This window comes from Rosa chinensis, chromosome 3 (assembly GCF_002994745.2).
Source record: "Rosa chinensis cultivar Old Blush chromosome 3, RchiOBHm-V2, whole genome shotgun sequence".
In the NCBI taxonomy this organism is placed as follows: domain Eukaryota; kingdom Viridiplantae; phylum Streptophyta; class Magnoliopsida; order Rosales; family Rosaceae; genus Rosa; species Rosa chinensis.
This window is the reverse complement of record NC_037090.1, coordinates 3,989,995-4,008,375: the sequence shown is the minus strand read 5'-3', so window position 1 is coordinate 4,008,375 and position 18,381 is coordinate 3,989,995. Positions and strand designations below refer to the sequence as shown.

General features: G+C 39.3%; 2 protein-coding genes across 6 annotated transcripts; both read right to left on the bottom strand.

Annotated features, from left to right (window-relative positions):
• Positions 1-39: 39 nt before the first annotated feature.
• Positions 40-5,364, bottom strand: LOC112191842 (sugar transporter ESL1). Of its 3 annotated transcripts, XM_024331271.2 has the most exons (19): positions 5,227-5,364; positions 3,943-4,126; positions 3,351-3,413; positions 3,172-3,261; positions 3,018-3,077; positions 2,539-2,604; positions 2,377-2,442; positions 2,182-2,257; positions 2,023-2,087; positions 1,841-1,933; positions 1,673-1,750; positions 1,511-1,595; positions 1,379-1,422; positions 1,221-1,283; positions 1,082-1,141; positions 941-994; positions 701-760; positions 475-589; positions 40-365 (listed from the first exon to the last, which is right to left on the bottom strand). In XM_024331271.2, the coding sequence occupies exons 2-19, from the start codon at positions 4,102-4,104 to the stop codon at positions 244-246; spliced, it is 1,422 nt and encodes a 473-aa protein (XP_024187039.1). In that variant the 5' UTR covers positions 4,105-4,126; positions 5,227-5,364; the 3' UTR covers positions 40-243. The 3 variants fall into 3 exon arrangements, with proteins under 3 accessions (XP_024187039.1, XP_040372346.1, XP_040372347.1); XM_040516412.1 differs by lacking the exon at positions 3,943-4,126 and having other exon boundaries at positions 5,227-5,344; XM_040516413.1 differs by lacking the exons at positions 3,943-4,126; positions 5,227-5,364 and adding an exon at positions 3,608-3,914.
• LOC112191844 (sugar transporter ERD6-like 5) lies at positions 5,044-9,098 on the bottom strand. Of its 3 annotated transcripts, none has more exons than XM_040516410.1 (18): positions 8,779-9,098; positions 8,413-8,475; positions 8,231-8,320; positions 8,069-8,128; positions 7,598-7,663; positions 7,437-7,502; positions 7,234-7,309; positions 7,078-7,094; positions 6,885-6,977; positions 6,717-6,794; positions 6,556-6,640; positions 6,424-6,467; positions 6,267-6,329; positions 6,128-6,187; positions 5,989-6,042; positions 5,755-5,814; positions 5,531-5,645; positions 5,044-5,450 (listed from the first exon to the last, which is right to left on the bottom strand). In XM_040516410.1, the coding sequence occupies exons 1-18, from the start codon at positions 8,944-8,946 to the stop codon at positions 5,329-5,331; spliced, it is 1,380 nt and encodes a 459-aa protein (XP_040372344.1). In that variant the 5' UTR covers positions 8,947-9,098; the 3' UTR covers positions 5,044-5,328. The 3 variants fall into 3 exon arrangements, with proteins under 3 accessions (XP_040372344.1, XP_040372345.1, XP_024187044.1); XM_040516411.1 differs by lacking the exon at positions 8,779-9,098 and adding an exon at positions 8,546-8,688 and having other exon boundaries at positions 7,078-7,142; XM_024331276.2 differs by having other exon boundaries at positions 5,131-5,450; positions 7,078-7,142.
• Positions 9,099-18,381: the final 9,283 nt, after the last annotated feature.

Below are 18,381 nucleotides of genomic sequence, written 5' to 3'. Positions count from 1 at the left end.
AAGATCTGTGTACTCAAAATGAAAGAACAAAAGAAGCAATATAGCAACCCAAATTGGGTGGAGTCCCATATTTGCAAGGGTATTACTTCTTTTCAATCAATATGATACAAGAAAGTAGTGCCAAGTGATGAAAATTTGCCCATTTTACCATGAAGTGATCATCTGGGTAAGACAGCCTCTGGTAAAAAAAAAAAAATCTGAATCTTCCTTCATGATAGAATGGAGATATATTTCATCTTATTGTCAGAGAAAATGGGCCATTGATGCTTGTATTTCTTCTAGGGTTCGCCCCCTGGTCTCTGGCACTAGCTTTGCTACGAACAGAACTGTGAAGCCGGAAATGGCTGAGAAGAAGAAAAATGTTCCTGAAGTAGCAGTGTTGAAACTGATTATTAAGTCACACTAGGGAGCAAGGAGGGATTAGTCACACAAGGGAGCAAGGAGGGAAATGTATAAAGAACGAAATCGACGTACCTTCTGAGCTCCATTCCATCATGAAATTGATGGTGTATGTTACTATCCAAGAACAGGACCAATTCACCAAACTCAACAGGCTTCCAGCTGTACCTTTAACGTTTATGGGGAATATCTGAAATTGAAATGATTCAAACTTTATTATGAAACTTTGTTCTTCATCTCTTAACTTTCGGAAGACATTAGAAAAAAGTACACGTAGCTGGCGAACAATGAAGTCACTCACCTCTGACATAATTACCCAGGGTAATCCTGCCATGCCTGTTGTGTATGATAGACTTTGACCCTGAGAAAGAATATGGTCTGTTATAGATTGTAAATGGTAAGCCTCAGGCAAAGTTGATAATATGCTTGAAGTCCTGAAATATTGTTACCAATTCGGAATTGGGTCAAGGTCGAAAAGAGTGACAGAGCAAGAGAAGAAAGGGAATGCTTGTCAAAGTTATCATTTGGTTAGTGTACTCACCAATAAGCCGATGTAGACCAAAATAGGAGTGAGCTCCTTCCAGAAGTTGATGTCCTGCAACGCTCAGAGTGATCAGTGTTCTATGAAGCAAACAACAAAGCAAACAGATCGAAAAGTATCAAAGATAGTTTGAGGTGAAACCTGAAAGAAGAATGCCAAACCCACAAGAAGGGTACTCAAGCACAATCCGCCAGCAGAAATCTGCAAACATTCGGTCACTTCACCGGGAACTTATATATATTCAACACCATATAGTTGGGATAAAGTTTCCCCTTCTCACCAGTAGAAGTGGTCGTCTTCCAACTTTGTCTGTTAAGAGCACACTCAACGCAACACCAGGAATCTGTGAAAGAACATGTTCAAATATTTGAGTCTTAAGATATGATGCATCAAACACAACTCTCTATCCATTTGCGGTTGTGAAACTTATATATTTACCCCAATGAGAGACAATGATATAGTCCCAATGGTACTTGAAAAACCTGAAACAAAATGGATATTATCATATATTCTGTTATATTACATTTGAGAATAAGATTATGACCCAAACTTAGAGAGCTTTTGATTTACCTGCATCTACAAATATAGAACTTGCATAATATGATACTGCATTGGCACCCACAAATGGTTGCAGTGACAAGAGCCCAACTCCAACCTAAGCACATTCAAGCGTCCAGATCATGAAAAGAGAATTGAAACACTAGTATATTTATATTCCTTGAGGCAGCTTACAATGAGTGAGTAAGCATATCTCTTTTGGAACAAGTCTAGAACTTTTTCTGACTGCTGCTGAAACATTTCTGTATAATGCTGCAAGAATGTAAAAGGCTACTCTTATGTCATGACTACCAAACAGTAAATTTTTCACAATAAGCCAACGTCAGAATCAGGAAAGGTTACCATTATTTCAGCTGCTTCTTGAGATATGTCGGCATGCTTTCCTCTCAGTCGCTGAAGAGCCGCTTCAAATTCCTTGTGCCTACCAATTTTGGCCTGCAGAAAAGTACTGTATCAATCTACTTGAGCATTGTAGTTGAAAATATCACCAGCTCTGAAGTGATGGACTATTGAATTGGACTCACCAGCCACCTTGGAGACTCTGGAATAAAAAATAGGCCTATAATGTGTACAAGAGATGGAATGGCACCTGAGTACAAAGATAACTAGTATTAAGTACTGGATTCGATTTTTAATCAAATTAAGAATCAATTTATTCATGGCAGGACTGACTGATGATTTACCGATAACCGCCAAGGTCCGCCAGGTTATGACATTTCCAAGGAAAAAGGCTAGTGCTAAGCCGCAACTACACATCAACTGTGCACTTGAAAGTTGGGCAAGAAATTAGAGACAGGGTAAGTAAGATGGAAGCACAGAGAGTAAGTTGTCAGTTCATCAACTTCATTTGATATGTACTATTTTAATTATGATAATACCTGAGTAGCTGAAGTAAATCTTCCTCTAAGATCCTTGGGTGTTATTTCTGCTATGTATACAGGTACCTGTTTATCAATATGATTTTGATTGTTATATGTTCTATAGATGTTATACTGATATAAAAACTTAGAAAGCCGAATATATTGCAAATTTCTCATTACCACGTAGCAAATTAGACCAACGCCGAATCCCACTGACAACCGTCCTAAATCAAGCCACCAAGCATTCTGCATCAAGTATTTAACTCAGCTACTGATTGAACCAAGAAATGGGAGAAAACCAAAAGAAGCCAAGAAAAAGGAAGGAAAATTCTTTGTTCTTGACTTGTTTTGTAGCAATCATTGACAATCAACATCAACATTCTTAGTATCCGTTGGAACATGCAAACGAATTTTAAACTGTTACCACAATATGTTCCAACGCATTATATTGCAGATTTCTTTTGATCTTCAAGTACAAATGAGAAAATGGCCATATAGGTGTACAATGTATTCAGAAGTTTAATTTCAATCTCGCTTATATTTGAAAATAACTTCTAAATCAATCTATTCCAAGCTGTTTCTATAAGCTTAAATCAACATTTTTTTTTGGTTGAAACATAAATTTGAACATCCTTTTGGAGATGGGAAAGAGAAGAAACCTGTGCAAATGCTATGGTGAGCCATCCTGCAACACTGAATGTTTCAGACAGCCACATTGTCTGCTTGATAAACACACAAGGAAAAGAGCAAGCAGATTTTATGATTTAAAAGTCTTTAGCATCCCCAATTATAAAAAGTAATGCAATGACTTACACCTCTACGACCAATAAGATCGGTTATCTTCCCATTTATCACTGCACCCATCATTCCTCCAATTGTCATTATTGAACCAAAAACAGAGTACTGAATGATCAAAATAAAGTCTATCAAATGCCAAGCAGCCAAAAAATTAAAAAAAAAAAAAAAAAAAAGATTGAAATTTTGGTACTCACTTCTGCAACAGTAAGGCCCAAGTCTTCCAGAATTCCTGATTCAGCAGAGGATGAATATCCTATCTACAAAAGATTGTCATTGCATACTTGAGTCCAATGCTTGAACAAAAGGGTCTTCTCCACTATTTTATCTCCTGATTTTCTTAGTATTTAATCAACAAAGCAGATAAAAGTATAAAACACTTTGATGCAGCAAAGCAGATAAAAGACTAAAACATCAACAATCGATCAGTGCTATCAGTATTAACACTTCTTACCTCTTCCTTCTTTCTTACTTTGATTTTTCACTGTATTATTTTCTTAACATATATAAATTTGGAGTTGAATTATCAAAGACGGTAAACATTTGTACACATAACCCTAGGAAAAGCAATCACGCAGCAAATATGTTAACTAAGAAAGCGCTTTTGTTTCCTGCATATCAAGTTTGGGTTGAAGATGGGCCACAATACCTCTCCAATGTACTCATTTATGATGTATCTATCAAGATTGCTCTTTAATACAAATTATTTCATTCACAAAAAAGAAAAAAACCAGAAAAGTCCCAAATGAGAAAGATGTTTAGTTTACAATGTGAATGAGAGTGACTTACAGCACAGCCATAGCCAAAGGCACCACAGAGAGCCACCAATGTGCTCAGGACCACAACAGGGGTGGCTGAGGAGGACCCACTTGGGTTCATGAAGTCACTGCATTCACCTGAAGCTGCATTAATATTGGACTTTGACCCTGCCATTAGTAACCCTTCTTCCATGGTTTCTCTGCCCTCTCACTTTCTTCAGGAAAACAATGAGAAAGTTGTGAGAGAAAACCAATGGTGTTTGGGGTTTAGGTGAACAGTAGGGTAGAGTAGCATTGTGGTCCAAGACTTGTTGACTTACAGTTGGACCCATAAGATTGGCAGGCCAAAGTCCCACATGGGTTCTCTCTCTCTCTCTTAGATAGGATCTGTTTGCCTAGAGACTCTTCTATTTCAGTGCCTTTTTAGTTGTTTTGTAGTAGTTCCTCAGAAAAGTTAATAATAAGCAAGTGAACTTTGGACCAGTGTTCAGGAGGGTCGGGTTTGATGAAATTGGAGCGTCCCGGTATGAAACACGTGAGGCATGGTTCCCAAAACCCTAAACTCACCTGTCTCTCAGCATATAAATAGATGAGGTGTCCATCATTGTTGGGTATTGAGCCAACCAGATATCACAGTGAGAGAGAACTGGGGAAAGGGAGAGAGAGCTTAATTATTAGAGCAAGTTGGTAGGTTTAATACTTTAATGGAGTCGGTAAGAGTAAAAAGTTCAGATCATTTTCTCCATGATATGATGAACCCAGTTCTCTCTTACCTGTTTTCCAGAACTGGTAGCATCATGTTCTTCATCTCTTTCCTTTCAGTATTGTATAGCATTGTCAGTATTAGTGTTCTGGGTGCTTGATCTTAGATGGTGAAGCTGAGAAGACTTAAAATCTGAGTAGAATACCCTAGTTGCATACAAAGTTGGTACTTTCTAAGCATGAAGGTCTGCCAGGTTTATTTGAGCAATAAAGTTTATGGCTTTCCCTGTTCTTGTATGACTTGTCTTACTTTTTTCAACAGGAGGCTGAACAGTTGCGAGTTCACTAATGTTTCGGTTCCTGGGAAGAGATTAGTGTTTAGTAAGACAGTATAATGGGTTTTGGTTCCTAAACTGTTAGCCTGGTCATGAAATTCATATTGTTGTAAGATATATGTACTTAAAATGAAAGAACAAAAGACGCAATATAGCAACCCAAATTGGGTGGTGCAAATCCATGATAACGGAGTCCCATATTTGCAGGAGTATAACTCCTTTTCAATCATTATGATACAAGACAGAGGCAAAAAAGTGATGAGATTTTGCTATTTTACCATGCATATTGACCATCTGTGTATAGACAGCCTCTGGTTGGAAAAAAAGAAGGAAAGATCGATCTTCCTTCATAGATGGAATGGAGACATTTCATTTTATTGTCAGAGGAAATGGGCCATTGATGCTTGTATTTCTTCTAGGTTTCGCCCCTTTGTCTCTGGCACTAGCTTTGCTACGAACAGAACTGTTAAGCCAGAAATGGCTGAGAAGAAGAAAAATGTCCCTGAAGTAGCAGATTGTTGACACCGATTATTAACAGTCACACAAGGGAGCAAGAAAGAGGGAAAGGTATAAATGACATACCTTCTGAGCTCCATTCCATCATGAAATTGAAGGTGTACGTTACTATCCAAGCACAGGACCAATTCACCAAACTCAACAGGCTTCCAGCTGTACCTTTAACGTTTATGGGGAATATCTGAAATTGAAATGATTCAAGCTTTGTTATGAAACTTTGTTCTTCATATCTTAACTTTCGAAAGAAGTTAGTGAAAGTACAATAGCTCGCAAACAATAACATTACTCACCTCTGACATAATAACCCAGGGTAATCCTGCTATACCTATTGTGTATGATAGACTTTGACCCTGAGAAAGAATGCAGTATGTTATAGATTGCAAATGGTAAGCCTCAGGCAAAGTTGATGATATGCTTGAAGTCGTGAAATGTTACCACTTTGGAATTGGTTCAAGGTCGAAAAACGTGACAAAGCAGGAGAAGAAAAGGAATGCTTGTCATTAATTTGGTTAGAACGTACTTACCAACAAGCCGATGTACACCAAAATGGGAGTGAGCTCTTTCCAGAAGTTGATGTCCTGCCAAGCTCAGAGTATGATCATTTGTTTATGAAGCAAACAACAAGGCAAACAGAAGAGTATGAAAGATAGTTTGAGGTGAAACCTGAAAGAAGAATGCCAAACCCACAACAAGGGCACTCAGGCACAATCCGCCAGCAGAAACCTGCAAACATTTGGTCACTTCACCAGGAACTTATATATATTCAATACCATATAGTTGGGATAAAGTTTCCCCTTCTCACCATTAGAAGTGGTCGTCTTCCGACTTTGTCTGTTAAGAGCACACTCAACACAATACCAGGAATCTGTGAAAGAAAATGTCCAAACATTTGATTCTCGAGATATGATGCATCAAACACACTGTCTATCCATCTGCATTTGTGAAACTTATATATTTACCCCAATGAGAGACAATGTTATAGTCCCAATGCTGCTTGAAAAACCTGAAAGAAAATGGATAGTTATAATATATATGTTACATTACATTTGAGTATAGGATAATGACCTAAACTTTGAGAGCTTTTGATTTACCTGCATCTACAAATATAGAACTTGCATAATATACTACTGCATTAGCACCCCCAAATTGTTGCAGTGACATGAGCCCAACTCCAACCTAAGCACAGCACATTTCCAGATCATGAGAAGAGAATTGAAACACTAGTATATTTATATTCATTGAGGCAGCTTACAATGACTGAGTAAGCATATCTCTTTTGGAACAAGTCTAGGACTTTTTCCGAGTGCTGCTGAAACATTTCTGTATAATCCTGCAAGAATGCAAGAGCCTCGTCTTATTTCATGACTACTAAACAGAAGATTTTTCACAATAAGCCAAAGTCAGAATGAGGAAAGGTTACCATGATTTCAGCTGCTTCTTGAGATATGTCAGCATTCTTTCCTCTCAGACGCTGAAGAGCTGCTTCAAAGTCCTTGTGCCTACCAACTTTGGCCTGCAGAAAACTACCGTATCAATCTACTTGAGCATTGTTGTTGAAAATTTCACCAGCTATTCAAATTAACATTTGCGATGGACTATTGAATTGGACTCACCAGCCACCTTGGAGACTCTGGAATAAAAAATAAACCAATAATGTGTACAAGAGATGGAATAGCACCTAAGTAAAAAAGATAACTAGTATTAACAACTGGATTTAGTTTTTATGCAAAGGATCAATTTATTCATGGTAGGACTAACAGATGATTTACCGATAACAGCCAAGGTCCGCCAGCTTATGACAGTTCCAAGGAAAAACGCTAGTGCTAAGCCGCAGCTAATCATCAACTGTGCACTTGAAAGTTTGGCGAGAAATTAGAGACAGGGCAAGTACGATGGGAAGTACAGAGAATAATAAGTCGTCTAGTTCATCAACATCATCTCATATTTACTATGATTTTAATTATGATAATACCTGACAAGCTGAAGTAAATCTTCCTCTAAGATCCTTGGGTGTTATTTCTGCTATGTATACAGGTACCTGTTTATCAATAAGATTTGATTGTTATGTGTTCTATAGATGATATACATTGTATATGAATAAGAAAGCAGAATATATTGCAAATTTCTCATTACCACGTAGCACAGTACAGCAAAGCCAAATCCCACTGACAACCGTCCTAAATCAAGCCACCAAGCATTCTGCATCAAGTATTTAACTCAGCTACTGATTGAACCATGAAATGGGAGAAAACCAAAAGAAGCCAAAAAAAAATGGAGGAAAATTTTTGTTCTTGACTTGTTTTATAGCAATCATTGAAAATCTAAATCTCAACACTCTTAGTATCATATTGCATCATACTGCCAACAAAGTTTAAACTGCTACCACAATATGTCCAATGCACCATATTGCAGATTTCTTTTGAATATTCAAGTATAAATGAGAACATGGCCATATAGGTCTACAATATTCGGAAGTTTAAGTTCAATCTCAAGGCTTTTCTGTGAAACACACTTCTAAATAAATCTATTCCAAGCTGTTTCTGTGAACTTAAATCAACATAAAATTGAACATGCTTGTTTATGGAGATGGGAAAGAGAAGAAACCTGTGCAAATGCTATGGTGAGCCATCCTGCAGCACTGAATGTTTCAGACAGCCACATTGCCTGCTTGATAAACACACAAGGAAAAAAAGCAAGAAATTTTCAGATTTTACATTTTAACAATCTTCAGCAGCCCCAATTATATAGAGTAATGCAAAAACTTACTCCTCTACGACCAATGAGATCGGTTATCTTCCCATTTACTAGTGCACCAATCATTCCTCCAATCGTCATTATTGAACCAAAAACTGAGTACTGAATGATCAGAACAGAGTCTATCAAATGCCAAGCAGCCAAAATTTAAAAATAAAAATAAAAAATAAAAAAATTGAAATTTGAGTACTCACTGCTGCAACAGTAAGGTCCAAGTCTTCCAGAATTCCTGATTCAGCAGAGGATGAATATCCTACCTACAAAGCAAAGTTGTCATTTTCTACTTTGAAGTTCAATGCTTAGACAAAAGGGTCTAGGTCTCCCTACACAATTTTATCTTCAAATTTTCTGAAGGAGGAGCATACAATCAGTAACAATTTGATGCAGCAAATCAGTATATCAAGTATTCACACTTGGTGCATCTTCCATCTTTCTTAAACATTTGATCTTTCACTGTTTTCTTTCCATCTTAAGAGTTGGCATCGATTTAGCAAAGAGGGTAAGCATTTGTCCCAAATGAGAAAGATGTTTACTTCACAGTGTCAGTAAGAGTGACTTACAGCACAGCCATAGCCCAAGGAACCACATAGTGCGACCAATGTGCTCAGAACCACAACAAGGGTGGCCGATGAGGAGGACCCAGTTGGGTTTATGACGTCACTGCAACTACCTGAAGCTTCATTATTATTGGACTTTGACCCTGATAGAGTTAGTAGCCCTTCTTCCATGGTTTCCCTGCCCCCTGGCTTTCTTCAGGGGAACAATGATCAAGTTACAAGAAAAAACCGAAAGGAGATTGAGTAAAACATGGATGTGCTCAGTAGAGCAGAGCAGCTTCTGTGGACTTTCAGTTGGACGCATGAGTTGGGCACTGGGTAGCTCAAACTCCTCTCTCTCTCTCTCTCTTTATTTTTTATTCAAAAGGAAATCCTTATTTTATTTAAAATTTTTGGAATCAGAATCATAATATGGGCCTACACACGAAGGGATGTTTTTTTTTTTTTTTTTTCTTGAAGGTGTGTGGGGAAGTAGTTAAAAGTAGTGGGGAGTTTCCTTCTAGAAAGTAGAAACCCACCACGTTTCCGCTACTTTTATTTTAATATTGTTTTTATTTTTACTAGCCCCTTAACATGTGCGAATTGAGTTTTATTTTTAATTGTTTTTTAAATTAAAAAAGTTATAGCAATTTCTGTCCCTGATTTTGGGGAAGCTTATTCTATTTTCATGGGAGGTATTTGTAATTTTTTCAAATACAATATAGACTATTAACTATCTTATTCTCATATAAAAATAATTTATTTATTAATATTTATATTATGTGAGGGCATATATAGTACTTCAAAAATTTAACAATTTCCTCAAGAATTGGCTTAATTATATAAGATTTTGTAAATTGACTTTATTATCTCTTTTGATTATTTATGATTCTGTTAAAGGAAAACCTAATTTGTGTTTAGCCCAAACTCTAGGTTACTTGACCTAGTGGTAATAGGATTTAATTAGAATGATCTAGAATCCTAATCAATGTAGAATTACTTTCCTTGTATGATTGAGATTCTATGCATTGTAATCCTCTATATAAAGAGGCCCCTATTATCAATGAGAACACACAGAAAATTCCTCTCAAATTCAGTTTATCTACAACACGTTATCAGCACGAGCCCTAACCCTGAAATCCTAAATTCGTAGCCTTCAAATCTCAGAAACCACCGCCGCCCACCTTGAAGATCTCAACTCCAGGAGTCCAGAACCGGCGGCCCCGCCCCCAGAACCAGCCGGAAAATATCCGAACCGGCCACCGGAATCTTCATGACCTGAACCGGCAGAAAAGAGAAAAAAAAAAAAAAAAAGGAGGAAGCCACAGCCCAAGTCCACTTGCTGCAGCCCAAGTCCACTTGCTGCAGCCCAAAAGTTGAGCCCACTTGCAGTAGGCCCCAAGCAGCCAAGCCAAGCCATCAAGCCAAGCCGTCAAGCCAAGCCCTAGCCGCCAAGCCGCCAAACTGATCTGCCACGTCAGCACATCGGTCAACGATCAGTCAACGTCGATCAACGACGGTCAACACTTTTCCGGCAACTTTCCAGCCACTTTCCGGTCAGCTACAGTAACTTCCGGCGACGACTTTTCCGACCAATTTTTAAGGTAATTTTTCTAAAAGTTCCCGTTTTTGTGAAATTTTTTAATTTCTTCTTCTCTTCTCGGGAACTTGCAAAATCTCTTCTCCTACCCCCCTTTCTCTACATAGGGGAGACCAAAAGCCGAACTGTGGGGGTTCGTGCTCACTCTAAGCTTAGAGCTTGTAGAGTCCTCCAAACTTAGAGTTTGTTGAGAAGTTATGATCGACCACAAACACATCATTGTTTCGATCTAATCCAATATCTCTTGGAATCAAATTTCTTGGAAGCGACTACGCTCGGAAATTCCTAATTTCTTGGAAGCGATTACGCTCAGAAATTTCATATGTTTTCGTGGTAGCCTATTTCGCTCCGAAACTAACCCTAATTTCTTGTTCTCTTTCAGGATGAGTAACCTGAACAAATTGGACTTTGCTCCATTGGGAACAATTGGCTCTGGATATCACAGGTGGGTTCGTGATATCCGCCAGCATCTCACGGCTGATAGAATCCTGGATATGATTCTCGAGCCTAGCCAGGACGTGCTAACTGTTGAGCAAGCTCAAGCTTTGGAAGCAAATAGAACAGCCTTAGAGGCAAATAAGGCGAAAGCCATCATCCTAATGACTCGTCATATGGATGATTCGCTCCAGTACGAGTATATGAATGAAGAAGACCCCAGAAGGCTGTGGGTCTCACTCGAAGAAAGATTTGGCAACGTCTGTGACTCCTTCTTGACCTAGAAGTGAGATGGCATAGCCTCCGCTTATGTGATTTCAAGTCAGTTCTTGACTATAACTCGGAAGCACTTCGCATTAAATCCTTAATGGAATTCTGTGGTAAAGAGATCACAGATGCGATGTTGATTGAGAAGACTCTCTCTACCTTCCCCATCTCTGCATTGATGGTTGCTAAGAACTATCGAATCGATGTAAATGTAAGACGGATCACAAGGTTTCATGAGCTCATTGGAGCTATGAATGTCGCTGAAAAGCATGACAATATCCTTGTGAAGAACTATAATTCGAGATCCGTGGAAACAGAGCATATTCCGGAATCCAATTATAGTCGCACCTCTAAGAGAGGGCGCCAAGAGCAAAACCCTAATCTTAGGTATACTTCTGGACATTCTGATCCATATAATTGCTCTACTTGGGAAGGTAACTGCCAAAATAGGCGAACACGGAACCGAAGAGGTAAACGTGGAAAAAGAGAGGGAGGCAATGCCTCTGGCCATGTTGGTGGCGCCACCAACACTAAGAGCCATCTAAATGACGCTTTCAAAGCGCCTCAATCAATGGAGTTCGAGCAAAGAGATGTATGTTCTCGATGTGGAGTGTCTGAGCATTGGGCACACATTTGTAGAGCTCGTGAAGAACTGGTCACCGCCTACAAAGCATATTGTGAAGCAAGAGAAGCTCACTATGTGGAACAAGAAGATCAAGAAGATGATCTAGAGTGAAGGGTTGAAGACTACAAATCTGGCTGGGATCAATAGATCGCCAATTCTGTTTAAGTCTTTATTTTCAAGAGATGTAGGCGATTACCATATTACTTTTATTAGATCAGATTTTCTTTGATCAAAGAAACAATGATGTACTCCGTTGGCTTATGAATAAAATTTCGAGTTCTTTTCATTATGACTCAATTTTGATTCTGAGCATATTACTTTGTGACTACGATGGCTGGGCCATCAATATTAATTCAAGGACATGGAATAGCCCAAGTTCCACTTGCCAAATGGCACCTTGATTACAGTTGTCACAGAAACTCTCTACTCTCTTAGGGCAAATCGTACCCTATGAATAGCCAACGAATTCCATGCGATAATGCATGTAGAGAATGGAAATGAGTTCCTTTGCATTACCTCTAATGATTGCGAACAAAGACGCATCTTAGAGAAGTTTATGTGTCTCTCTAGTGGACTCTATGTCACTATTCGAGCTATTAAATCCAATAAAGTTATGAGAGAAGATCTCTTGGATTTAGACACATATTGGCTTTGTCATGATAGGACAGATCATCCTAGTCATGATATGATGATCCGTCTACAAAAGACTTCACATGGACATCATTTCTTTTGAGCAAAATGAAGCAAGATGACGCCATAAAAGGCGCCAACCATGGGCATAACGCCATGGTTGTCCCTCCTTGTGGCCATGACGCCATACATGCTAATTTCCATGGCTCCCACGCCATGATGGGAGATGTAGTCATAAATTTTGCTTCTAATAGCGCTACAGACGCTTAGGCCTAACCAAAATCCTCATTGGTTGCTTCTAAGGCCTCTCGCTCGTTTTACTAAGCCCGTTCCTTAGGGAAATTAGGACTGAGACCGTCCTATGCAAAGGATATGACAATACTCATTCTGTTCTTACAAAGAATCCGTAGGGATCTTGTGGATTGATTCAACCAATCTGCGGACGCTTAAATATTTTATGATGTTGGTTGACACGCAAACATGCCGGTCACGTGTCGTGCCATTGTCCACCTATAAATGCTGCTTACGCTACACTCCTAGCACATATCATATGACAATGGGCTCACTCCCCAACTCATCCTATTCAGTCAATTAGATTTGACTATGCTGGAGAGTTTACATCGAAAGACTTTCGATGGATATTGTAATGGGTTTGATGTTGGACATCACATTCCCATGTACACACCCAATTGGTCTCGCGGAAACAACTACGATGGTAGTCCGAACATTGGTAATGCGCACCAATCTTCTTACATCCGCTTGAGGTGATGCAATATCGCATGCAGCCATGCTAATTCGTCTGCGACCTACCGCCACTCAATGTACCTATGCGTTACAGCTAGTGACTGGGTACACATATTTTGTACTTACGCACATTTGAGTGAGCCATTTATGTGCCAATTGCGCCGCCACAACGCTCTATGATGGGTCCTTATAGACGAATGGGCAACTACGTTGGATTTGCGCTTCCAACAATCGTCCGCCACTTAAATGTCCTTGCTAGGCGATCTCCTTACCGCTAGATTTGCGGATGTCACTTTGATGAGACAGTCTTCCCGTCGTTAGGGGGAGATAAGAACACGAATGTTCAACAGGAACGACAGGAATTGTCGTGGTCTGTGCCCACTATGTCTCATCTTGATCCCTATTAAAGTGACGAGATCACACAAATATGCTGCAAACATGCCTGCAAGGAAGAACGTCCCTACGAGAGGACGTAGCGCCACCCTACACGGAGGTAAGCATGGCGCCAATGCCAAAGAGAGTGGCACTCTGGCGTTACAGGCCATGGCCCCAGCTAGGATGCGTGGGAGGCCCGTGGGTTCGAAGGATACTTTGGCACATTCCAATCCTTTAATCATCAAGACTCAAAATCCGTCTCATGAGTATCTTCCGGGTTATGGTTATCGTTGGGGGACGCCTCAACGTCAAACCCTATTCCTGAGAATATAGAGCTCTATGAAACTTACACTAGTGTACATGAGACGTGGGATAGAAACTCCATCAGAATTGATGATGTAGTTGCGTATTTTGTTGCGCATGAGTTTTTAAGTCAGATGATATCGAACCATACTCCGTTGATGAATGAATACCAATGTAGAGAGTTTTTGGCCTAAATGGAAAGATGCGATCCAGGTTAAGATGGATTCTCTAACGAAGAGGAAGGTTTTCGAGCTAGAGATACCAACACCTCCTAACATAAAACCTGTTGACTAATGGGTCTTCGTTAGAAAGCGTGATGAGAAAAAGAGATGGTAATCTCGCCTTATGGCGCAAGGCTTCTCACAAAACGCCCTGGAATCGACTACGATGAGACATATTCTCTCGTAATGGATGTCATTGCACTCCACTACCCTGTCAATTTGGTAGTTTCCGAATAAACTGAACATGCAGCTTACAAATGTGGTCACTCAGTATCTCTATAGGGATCTAGATACGGAATATACATGAAGGTTCATGGTGAACTTCATTTACCCAAGTCAAGTGGCTCTAGACCACGGAGCGCGTTTACAATAAGGTTGAAACGCTCACTAAAGTGACTACTTGATTGGGAAGGGATATGCCCACGCGTTTCTATAACAAGTTTCGGATTCCATCGTGGTTCATGTTGGACATGATCTTCATTAGAAGCCCTTAAAGAGTTAAGGGAAACCGCTGAACACTTGAAATCCGAGTTTTGAGATGAAGGATTTTGGGGAACACGATTATGTCTCGGTTTGGAACTTGAGCATCGTGTCGATAGATGTTTAGGCATTTTGACAAGGTCAAGACTTCAAGCACCCCCATGATCATCCGTAGTCTTGATCCTGAAAAGGATCCTCTTCGTTCGAAGGATGATGACGAAGATGGGCTAGGGGAAGAAATGCCCTAATTAAGTACAATAGGCGTATTATTGTACCTAACTCAATGCACAAGACCGGACATCTCATATGTTGTGAACTTGTTAGCTAGATATAGCTCTGCGCCAACGCGACGCCATTTGATTGGTGTAAAAGATATCTTTCGATATTTGAGATGTACGATTGATATGGGCTTGTTCTATCCCTACAAAGAGATGATAGATTCGGACCCATCACACACCAGATACGCCGCCAACGCTGGCCTGCGTTCTCTATCCCCATCCCAAAACGACAAGTGTTTTGGAAGGTTTTGCTGATGTTGGGTATCTCTCTGACCCACACAATGGTCATTCCCAATCTGGTTAAGTGTTCACCATGGGAAAAGACCGTGACATCTTGGAAGTCTACATAATAGACCCTAGTCGCTATATCTTCGAACAGTGCAGAGATCATTGCTCTTCACAAAGTGGTTCGTGAATGTATATGGATTGGATCCATAATTATGCATGTTCGAACAATTGTGGTTTGAAGTCTACCACAGATGAGCCTACGAGCATTTAGGATAATGCTACTTGTTTTGAACAAATGAGGTAAGGCTACATCAAAAGCGACAACACCAAGCATAATCAGCAACAACATACACTCCTCGAGATCAAAGTGAACTAGGTTCGATCTGAGGACAGTGAGGCAGACTTGTTTACTAAGTCATTGCCCAATACCACGTTCGAGAAACATGTGGCAAGAATTGGCTTGCAGAATTTATCTGAACTCCCATGATCGTAGTCATCAAGGGGAGGCGCAGACATCAGGGGGAGATGTCTACATGTTCGTCTCGAATCTTGAAAGGTGTGTTGTGCTCTTTTTCCCCTTCGACCGAGGTTATTTTTGTCCCACTGGGTTTTTGTTACTCGGCAAGGTTTTTAACGAGGCAACGAGAGAAGCACCGCGTTTGGGCAACACAAGGGGGAGTGTTGAAGGAAAACATAATTTGTGTTTAGCCCAAACTCTAGGTTACTTGACCTAGTGGTAATAGGATTTAATTAGAAGGATCTAGAATCCTAATCAATGTAGAATTACTTTCCTTGTATGATTGAGATTCTATGCATTGTAATCCTCTATATAAAGAGGCCCCTATTATCAATGAGAACACACAGAAAATTCCTCTCAAATTCAGTTTCTCTACAACAGATTCAAATTTTTTTAATATATAAAAGGTAAATTAGTAAAAAAAATTCAGTTATGGAGAGCAAGCTCTCTTATCTTAATAATAGTATAGATATAGAGTTGTCCAAAATTACTTACAGAAATTTGAATTACTTTACATTATCCGATGGATCCAACCTTCAAGATGACATGACATTAATGCCGCCCGCTTATTGTTGACATCATTTGGACATGGCAGATTTTCCGTCAGATACAATCACACAAAAAGATTTTATCTCTATGAAGACACTCTCACCGAAGAGCTTAAAAGATGACGCTTAACTTTGGGTTAGAGGTATATGACCCCTAGGCTATTAACGTAATTCTAAAAATACATATATATTAAATAGGATCAATAAAAATAAAAATAAAAAGAGTCTTAGGGGTTACCCACTCATACAAATATTGAGCCACGTTTTGAAAAAAAAAATTACAATTTTTTCTTTTTTTTGGTTAAACAATGTAAGACCCGGCTCAGCTCGTTTTGGAAGACCCATCTTGGTTAAACAATCTAAAAATACACAATTTTATCTTCTAATTTTATGTTGGAGGAGCATACAATCGGTAACAATTTGATGCAACAAATCAGTATATCATGTATTCACACTTGGTGCATCTTCCATCTTTCTTAAACATTTGATATTTCACTGTTTTCTTTCCATCTTAAGAGTTGGCATTGATTTAGCAAATAGGGTAAACATTTGTCCCAAATGAGAAAGATGTTTACTTCACAGTGTCAATAAGAGTGACTTACAGCACAGCCATAGCCCAAGCAGGGGCAGACCCACATGGGGACCCAATGGGTCCCGTGCTCCATTTTTTCAATTTCTGTACATAGAAACTTGTTTAAATAGCCTAGAGTATAGCAACCACAGTATCAGCCAACTTGGTGTAGTGACAAGATATGCACGAATTTCCTCAGGTTCGAATCATAGATGTTGGGAAAGTTGCTTTTTTCAATTTATTTCTTTCTTTTCTAGAACAATAATATATTTTTCCTTATAGTTTTAAAAATTAAAAATAAATTATATCTCCCTAATGAAAAATTATCTAATATCAAAAGTTATAAAGTTCATTAATAAAATCTATAATTTTGAGAAAAATATTAATAATACCTTAATTTTATTTGACTTTACTATTTTTTATTAATATTTTGGTATATATTTACATTCTAATTTTGTGCCCCACTTGATAAGAAATTCTGGCTTCGCCACTGAGCCTAAGGAACCACATAGTGCGACCAATGTGCTCAGAACCACAACAAAGGTGGCCGATGAGGAGGACCCAGTTGGTTTTATGACGTCACTGTAACCACCTGAAGCTTCATTATTATTGGACTTTGACCCTGATAGACTTAGTAGCCCTTCTTCCATGGTTTCCCTGCCCCTGGCTTTCTTCAGGGGAACAATGATCAAGTTACAAGAAAAAACCGAAAGGAGATGAGTAACAGGAATTGGAGTTCAATTATTGGTCTACATTCCACAATGAGAAAAACATGGATGTGCACAGTAGAGTAGAGCAAAGTAGCACTGAGGTAAAGACTTGTGGACTTACAGTTGGAGCCATGAGTTGGGCATTGGGTAGGTCAAACTCCAACATCTCTCTCTCTTTATTTTTTATTTAAAAAAAGAATTCCTTATTTTATTTAAAATTGGGTTTTTGTCCATTTACCCCATTTCTATATATTTTTTTCTCACTTACTCTATTAAGTTTTTTTAATTTCCTCTTACTCAAAACACTCTAAGGAGGTATTCCCTAATACCCCATTAAGATTTTTTTTTTAATATCATTTTACCCTCACCTTTGTTACTTAAAGAGAGAAAGAGAAACAATAGTGGACTTTGTCGGAGGCCCGTCACCGGTCGCAGGATTCCGGCCAACTTTCTCCGGATTTTGGTCACTGGCCACCACCCAACGAACTTTTTTGAAAACCTCACCGGAAAGGTCTATTGCCCCCAATAAACATATATTGTTCCCCAATAGAGGGGCACTAGACCTTATTGCTCCTCAATAGACGTCTATTGCCCCATAATAGACGTTTATTAGGGGTAAGAGACGTCTATTGCCCCTCAATAGACTTCTATTGCCCTCCAATAGGACTTTGAGTCTCCAGAATAGGAACTAGTCTCCCTAAATTTAGACAAATAAAACTTTGATTATAGAAAAAAAAAAAAAAAAAAGATTACATCAATTCAAAACATCTATTGCCCCTAATAGACGTCTATTGTCCCCCCAATAGACATTCAAAACTGTTTTTTCCCCATTCCTTCTGTCCCAAATCTGATTTGGGCACCCAAAGAAATACTCTGGGCACCAAATCGAAGGACACCCAGAAATCTGGTCAGATATCACCGGCGGCCGTGCTTGCTGCTCCCTCTGATCCTCGAAATGATAACACAAGCCAAGAGTGAAGGTCTCTGCCAGGGTTCCAACGTCTCCGCCTCAGCCTGGACAGCACCTCCACGTCACCGGCACCACCGACTTCTAGTTTGGGGCCGATCTGAAGATAGAGAGACTGGGCACCAAAT

Excerpts from the sequence above, each read along its gene's own strand:
- LOC112191842 (XM_024331271.2), bottom strand. The coding sequence starts at position 4,104 with ATGGAAGAAGGGTTACTAATGGCAGGGTCAAAGTCCAATATTAATGCA. Across the intron at positions 3,262-3,350 it reads TGGGCCTTACTGTTGCAGAA|TACTCTGTTTTTGGTTCAAT; the intron begins GTGAGTACCAAA and ends TTGATCATTCAG. Across the intron at positions 995-1,081 it reads GTTTGGCATTCTTCTTTCAG|GACATCAACTTCTGGAAGGA; the intron begins GTTTCACCTCAA and ends TGAGCGTTGCAG.
- LOC112191844 (XM_024331276.2), bottom strand. The coding sequence starts at position 8,946 with ATGGAAGAAGGGCTACTAACTCTATCAGGGTCAAAGTCCAATAATAAT. Across the intron at positions 7,143-7,233 it reads GCGGACCTTGGCTGTTATCG|GTGCTATTCCATCTCTTGTA; the intron begins GTAAATCATCTG and ends TTTTTTACTTAG. Across the intron at positions 5,646-5,754 it reads CCTGGGTTATTATGTCAGAG|ATATTCCCCATAAACGTTAA; the intron begins GTGAGTAATGTT and ends TTTCAATTTCAG.